The following is a 7705-nucleotide window of genomic DNA, read 5'->3' as shown; positions in this document are numbered from 1 at the left end:
GCTTGAATTGTCTGAAAAAATCATGAAGGTTCTTTGAGTATAAGTGGATGAAGACGTGGTTTATCGATTGCAAGTCAAAAGTTGGATTTTCTCACGCTCTCCCTATAGATTTTTCAACATGCACGTTAAAAATGTAATTAGCGATGATGATGATATTAGTAGTACAAACAAAGTTATTATTTTACGTTTTTCAACTGATGTGTGAAATGTGAGCTGAAAAATCGGTGAAAAAAAAAAAAAAAAAAAAAAAAAAAATGGTAAATTAAAAAAAAAAAAAATTATCGGTTTCAGATATTGGGTCCTGAATCGATTCACCGTGGACGACTACGCGGAATGCGGTTAGCCGTTCTTTTGTTAACGTGTCTCCTCTTCCAGGGGGTAAGTAAAAAAAAAAAAGCACAGGTGTACCTCTATATTCATGTTCATCGATGAGTTTAATTTTATCGAAGCTTATCGAGTTAGTGGTCGTGATATACTTTTCGGCTAATTTTAATTAAACTTTTAGAGAATTTCGCTTATGCTTGAATTTCAAGTAATAAAATATTATAAACATAATATATTCTATAAAAAATGGTATTCGTTAGCTTTGATGTTTTGTGGCTGGGCTAAAAAATAGTGACGAAAAGAAAAATAATAAAGTCCACGCACGTAACTTTATTATCGCTCGCATTTACTTTCACGACGAAAAGTTCAGCGCAAGAGGATTACTTTTACGGTGCGAGCTTTTTAGTAAAAGTGTGTTTTTGATGTGGTTTAAACGAGGTTTCACTCTGTCAAGTGTGCGGTGCAAGCGGATGATAATTTTTTTTATCCTCGACGGAACTTGATTTCTTAATTGAGATGTGAAATTTTTACCCCTGACGACTGAAAATCATTCAATTATGCAGAAAATATGTGGTTTAATAACGCAATCGATCGAATACGTCTTAAATTTTCCTACTAAACCCGCCATTGTTGATATAATACGATGTGTGCACTTCATTACAGTGCAAACTTTCACTGCTTCCTCGTATAATCTTATAGCGATCCATAAAAGTTCTAAAGTCATTCCAAGTTCAGACAAAGCACAGATAAACTTCTGACATAGGAGTGATAAAAAAAAATTTTAAAGATCTGAAAAGTCGTTCCACGTGCTCACCCATCACCCAAAAAACCAACCCTGTCCGCAAATAAAATGCACGCGTCAGGAAGGACGCAGAGCACCTGTATTTACCGATCCGGGGCATCACCCCCTCTATGGCGCAGAGGCCGGAAGCTATGGTCGCACGAGGGGCCAGTCAGCCGGTGGCATTCCAGAGTCCCTGTTTTTTCGCCTCCGCGTTCGTGGAAAAGGCGCGCCCGGTTTTAGCGCGCTACCTATAATGCGCACTGAAAAAAAAAAAAAAAAAAAGACCAACTCGCGTCTGTTACGGCGAAATGTACGGTCGTCGTCGCATACATGTGCGAGAGAAAGATGCGTAAAGTTGCGTCACGCGTCTGACCCCCTGATGCTACTTGTTGTGGCACTGCTGCAAAGTGGATAACTAACGGTGTGCCGGCAGCTGCCAGGGTCAATCGGCCAGCCGTTCAAAGTCGTCCTCGTCGTCGCCTCCTTCTTTCTTCCTTTTCCTGAAGCTGCTTTTTGTCGCTTTCTCCCTCTCTCCGATTTATTTATATATATAGACTCGTACATATGTCTTTGCAAGAGAAAACAAAAGCCGCGCTCGTTTCTGTCGTTTTGTTTGTTGATTGCCTAATTTTTTTTTTTTTTTTTACTTCATCCTTTGCGAGCCGATCATAGTTTGTACATCATAGCGTGAGGCGTTGACAAAGATTTTTGTTCTCAAAAATAAAAAAGAAATAGTTTTGTGGATTAAAGTTGGGCGAACACAGAACAACAAGATGAGCAAAAGTAAAAACTTTCATGAATAACTTAAGGTCTCGATTGGTCAATGCAAGTTTTACCAATGCCCAATACCACCCCTTAATCATAAAATTCGTTACACCACGGGATAAAAGATTTTCACCCAAATTGCATGGATAAAAAAAAAGTTTTTCTCAAAACTCTAGTCGTGTGCATCGTGCAGTATACTCACAGATTGTAGAGCAAACAGCCAACTCTTTCCTCAAGTGAGCACATGTACAGCCACTCGACGCGTGTATTGCAATTATTACACGCGTACCCATATACAGTTAAAAATATCGAGTTAAAAAGCACCGACTGACCCGTACGTAATCGATCGAAGCCAATTTTTTTTTTTTTTTTTTTTTTTCACCCCGGACAATAATGAATTCGAGCCTACACCTGAAATTACCTTAACGACGTATCCTCCCTCCCTCCCTCCCTTCCTTCTATCTTCTTATGCGCATTCATTCGTGTAGCATCAGAAGCGCGATCGGTCTCCTCCTCTCTCGTTCCTTGGCTTCGTTTTTTTTTTTTTTTTTTTTTTTTTTTTTTTTTTTTTTTTTTCCGGTATGCGTGTGTGTTCGACAACGGCACGAAAAAAGACGAGACAGACGCAACCCGACGCACTGCTCTGCTCGTCGCCCTTAGCTCTGGGTCAGAGCGGCGGTAACGGCAACTGCGTGCACTCTCGCGCGTCTTCCGTACGCCTTATCCGCGTGTATATATATGTATGGGTATGATGTGTTATCTGGGTTAAAATATACGTCCGGATAATTGTGCTCCGGTGAGAATAACCGAGTGAAAAAAAGAGTCTGCGTGCCTGCCTCTTTTGGGCTTGCGTTTTTCACACGCTCATGTAGGCTCATTTGCCTGCTCGTTGCGCGGCTCGTTTTTCATACGTTGCGTTGATATTGGGACCGGTTGGATGATCGGTATTTAATCGGTATACTCAACAGCTTGAAGAAAAAAAGTATACGGCTAGAACGTGTTTAAATATGAGCTATAACAAGAGACTGAGCTTTTGCGTGAGTTTGTTGCGATCATCATCAACTTTTAGTTTTTTAAAATCGACATATTTTCTATTAAAAAATTAGAATGAAGTAAAAAAGTTAAGTACTTCTAAACGATTTTTCGGCAAATTAGAAATAACTTTTGTGATGATGCGTCAATAAAGAAAGTGTACTTTTTTAAAAATTTGTATAAATTTCGGTGTAAAATAACGACTAAATTCAGTTTTTAGTCACTTTTAGACTTTTGTTTTTCTCACCGATCTCACTTGGCTTTCCCCACAGGTGGCACGAGCCGACGAGGTCGAAGTGGTCGAAGCTTTGGCGAGCGACGACAGTCGCAACGACAACAACAATAACCCCGGCAACCATCACCAGGATGTCGCCGACACACCCCAGTCCTTGCAGCAGCAACAACAACAACAGCAGCAGCAGCAGCAGCAGCAACAGCAGCAGCAGCAACAACAATCACCCAACGACCGTAGCGACGTCCAGATGTCGTCCAACCACGCGGACGGTATGTCCACCGAGAGCGAGAACGGCGGGCCCGCGTCGTCCCAAAACCAATACGGCCAGGCCAACCTGAGGGGCCACCAGCACGTGTCCAACAGAGGCCGGCCCCACCACAGCGTCGTCGCTTACCACGGGCCCCCGCCACCGCCACCACTCGGTTCCGTTTCGGTGAGCTCGACGATTCCGGGATCGACAAGCCATTGGCGCGTTCACTACGATGATCGGCTCGTTTGTTTTTGTCTGTTCGGCACAGTCCTCGGGCTCGCAGAAGTCACCGTCGTCATCGGCCGTACAGCAACAGCAGCAGCAACGCCCGCTGGACAGCATCGACAAGATCTTCGACACGGCGATCGCGGCGAGCACGAGTTTGGGCGACAACAGTTGGCCCGCGCCCAGCGGCGACATGCCCAAGATCGTCTCGCTGGACGTCAAGTGCGAGAAAAAATCGATGAAGGTCTACCTGGGCTTCGACAAGCCCTTTTACGGCATTGTCTTCAGCAAGGGCCACTACAGTAACGCCAACTGCGTCTACCTTCCGGCAGGCCTCGGCAGGACGTCCATAAACTTCGAGATCGGTATACACGCGTGCGGCACCGCCGGCAACACCGACAACGGCCTCTACGGCTACGGAGCGGAATCCGGCTCTGGGACCTACTTCGAGAACATCGTCGTCATACAGTACGACCCGCAGGTGAGCACGTTGCTCTTCTTCTCGAGCACTCTGTCGGGGAACTCTCGAGTGGTGCCCGGGATTCGTTAGCCGGATGATGAGCGATACCTCGAGGTGTCGAGTGGAGATAGGTCCTTGGTCGATCTAGAGTTTGCGCGCATATGGAACGATTAGTATGCTGAGGATAACACAGCTTTAGTATAGCAGCAACTCGAAAAAAAGCCTTCGTATCATGTAAAAATTGGGTCTTGTATAGGTGGATGCTGCCTTCAGTGAAACTTGAAAAATATTTACCGATCTTTTGTCAAATATTCACAAATAGTTAAAATTTTTGTTGATTTTTTTTTTTATTGACTACTTGCTCATTGAAAGTTGTATTTCTGCGATAAAAGTATTTCTAAATGCGTCATGAATTATCCCCGAAAAATCGAGTCAAAGGAAAAAAAAAAAAAATACTAATCGCAATTGGCAAAACAAACAGCTCTTCTATGATCAGTATAAAAACACCGTCTAACGAGTGCTCGTTTCGTCCCAGGTGCAAGAGGTTTGGGATCAGGCGCGCAAACTGCGCTGCACTTGGCACGATCTCTACGAGAAATCGGTAACCTTTCGTCCGTTCCCGGTCGATATGCTTGACGTAGTGAGGGCCGACTTTGCTGGCGACAACGTCGGTTGTTGGATGCAAATACAAGTGGGTAAAGGGCCCTGGGCTTCCGAAGTCTCGGGCCTCGTGAAAATCGGACAGACCATGACCATGGTGCTCGCTATCAAGGATGACGACTCCAAGTTCGACATGCTCGTGCGCAACTGCATGGCCCACGACGGTAAAAGAGCCCCCATACAATTGGGTGAGTCTTTATTTCATTAGCCTAGTACTCCTTTGAAAATTATGTACCAATTGCGATGACTTTGTAACCTAACGCTCTATTGGTTTTTTTTTCTTGAAAAAAAAAAAAAAAAAAAAAAAATCAGTCGACCAGCGTGGTTGCATCACGAGGCCAAAGCTGATGTCGCGCTTCACGAAAATCAAGAATTTCGGAGCGAGCGCCTCCGTCCTCTCGTACGCCCATTTCCAAGCCTTCAAGTTCCCAGATTCGATGGAGGTGCACTTCCAGTGCACGATACAGATCTGCCGCTATCAGTGCCCGGACCAATGCTCCGACCCGACGCCCTCGCTACTGCACAACGACGGCCTCCTGCTCGAGAATCACAGGGCGTCGATCGGCCACGCTGACGTGGCTGCCTATGGCATATCACCGCCACCTATGCCCCTTGAGGCCTACCTTCAGGTGTGTGTTTTGGCTTACTTCTCTCGTTACATCGAATTTTTTAATACTTTCTTGGCGCAAAAAGAAAAAAAAAAGATCGATTTTTCACAGTCGGTGGGTCGACCGAGGGACGAGCGTAGGCGCAAGAGTCGCGCCATCCACTCCCCATCAGCCACCACCACCACCACCACCACTACAACAGTGGCACCAAGCACCAGTCCATCTCCAGCCAAAACAGTGGGCGTTAACCGCGTGATCCGCGTAGTCTCGACGGGTGACCTGACCTTCTCGATCGACGAGTCGACGAGCAACGACACGAGTGGTGCCGCCGATGGCTCCTCCACCTCGACGATGATATTCCCGGTGCGCGAGTCCCTGTCCGGTTCGGGAAACGGCAACCTCATTTGCATGACGACGTCTGGCTTCGCGCTCACCCTACTGTTGCTGTTCGCGGTTCTGCTCGCCAGCTGTGGCCTCTCGACGTACCTCTGCATCAGACTGAGGCCTTTCGGCAAGAGGATGATGGTGCCCGCCGAGGCCGCCCTGACCGTCGGGGGCTTCGCCGTTCACGCGATCCACGCCGAGCACAGCCACCTCGGCAAGTCCACCTGCTTCTATTCGTAATGAGCGCCGTGCTAATATCGCGTTTGGTGATGATCAGATTATCATTTTGGGAGGATGTCATTCGCGTGGGTGGGGTTGATTGTTGCGACGATCACTTGGGGTGCGGGGAATCGCGTTTGGGTGGGATGTATGGATTTTTTTCTTTTGGATTTTTTTTTTTTTTTTTTTTTTTTTTTCATCGTGTGTGGCTGTGACCGAGTGAAAGGGAGCTCGATGATTATTACGAGTGTATTCATTTTTTTTTCGTGAATATCTTATATGATGATTGTTTGGTCATTTTTGTGCTTGTTAAGGTTTTGTATCGATTTTTTTGTTTGTTTGTTTTGTTTTTCAATCATCGGCAATTGTTTTGAATCGAATGCAAAAGAGCGTGGCTGCTTTTGCGTTTCGATTCGCAAATCGAATTGAATATACCTTCATTTGTATATTTTTTTAAGGTAGTCCTAACGTTATGCTAGTCAAAAAACAACTTTTTCTTTTACTTTATAGTGTGCACAATTCGGTTTCGTTATTACTACTTTTTTTTTTTTTTTTTTTTCGAATATTACTTATTGACATTTTTACTTAAAAAATTCACGAGCTTGGGATTTATTGTAAAGTGTTGAAAATGTTTTCCATTTGATAACAACGAGAAATTGATTATTTCTTTTTTATTTACGGTTCAAAGTTCGATTTGAAAGTTCTACTAATTAGTTGCTATATTGTTAACTTTCCATTAACCCATCAGTCAAATATCATACTGCATTTTTTCAAACAAATATATCAAATATCAATCATTGTCGTCATAATGAAAATTTTCTCTATGCATATAGTTGACCTCGTGTTAGGACTACTTTAACTCATTAATTAATTATACATGTCGTGAGAATTATAATAGTTGATTTAAGTGAGTAGGTACATAGCTTTTATTTTCGCATAAAAGTACGAAAATGCTTATCATGTAAAATTATGTTTGGATGAAGCAAGTAATTTTTGAAAAAAAAATGTATTAATCCAATGACGTCTAGCTATATCTGTGCTTCAGGGCATGTATTTATATATTGATTATATAAATGATTAATGAATATAGTTTATATTAACACACTTTGAATTATTGTCTAACAAAGAAAATATGCCATTATTTAGATAATATTGTATTTAATCAAAGTGGTCTAAGCTAACCATCGTAAGTTATAAAGTGACGTAAGGTATAAATGTTTCTTTTGCGACAGCGCAAATTGAAATAGACTGATAATTTCAATTGTAAATGTACAACCACATTAATAACTTTAATTTACTGGATGATTGTCTATTAATGAAATAATACATTAATTTATTGTGTAATGTTGACCTATTTTAATGGAGATAAAATATTTTTTTTCTCAATCTGTAAAAAATATTTTTAATTTGTACGCCAAAATATATATTACTGTTTCCGATGAAAACAACAAAAAAGTTAATCCACTTTATGATTGTTTGTATGAATTTAATTACAGGTAACTGACCCAATTAAACAAAATAGAAATTGCTTCCGTAATATCCATATCTACCTCGATGACATCAGTATTCATGAAAAACACAAGTATAACACCTTTCGTTATTGTACGTATAAATTAAAATGATCATAAAGTAAAAGAGAAAAAAAAAATACAATTAGACGTAATTGGAATCATTCAATGTACAGATACAGTTACATAATCACCGCTTCATTTCCACGAATAAGTTAAACGCATACCATAAAAGTATCTGGGTCGTATCA

At 42.3% G+C, this 7705-nt stretch overlaps 1 protein-coding gene across 1 annotated transcript; it reads left to right on the top strand.

Moving 5' to 3' along the window:
* The first annotated feature begins 333 nt into the window (after positions 1-333).
* Positions 334-5967, top strand: dy (transmembrane protein dusky). Its single transcript, XM_089596105.1, has 7 exons — positions 334-378; positions 3178-3273; positions 3322-3567; positions 3674-4096; positions 4611-4923; positions 5048-5364; positions 5455-5967. Exons 1-7 carry the CDS (start codon positions 334-336, stop codon positions 5965-5967), a joined length of 1953 nt encoding a protein of 650 aa, XP_089452231.1.
* Positions 5968-7705: the final 1738 nt, after the last annotated feature.

The sequence above is a fragment of the Copidosoma floridanum genome, unplaced genomic scaffold, assembly GCF_036245765.1.
Source record: "Copidosoma floridanum isolate Cflo_tuat_1 unplaced genomic scaffold, Cflo_Japanese_pri ptg000029l, whole genome shotgun sequence".
Classification (NCBI taxonomy): Eukaryota; Metazoa; Arthropoda; class Insecta; order Hymenoptera; family Encyrtidae; genus Copidosoma; species Copidosoma floridanum.
Note: the sequence above shows the minus strand (reverse complement) of the source record. Positions and strands in the feature narration are given on the sequence as shown.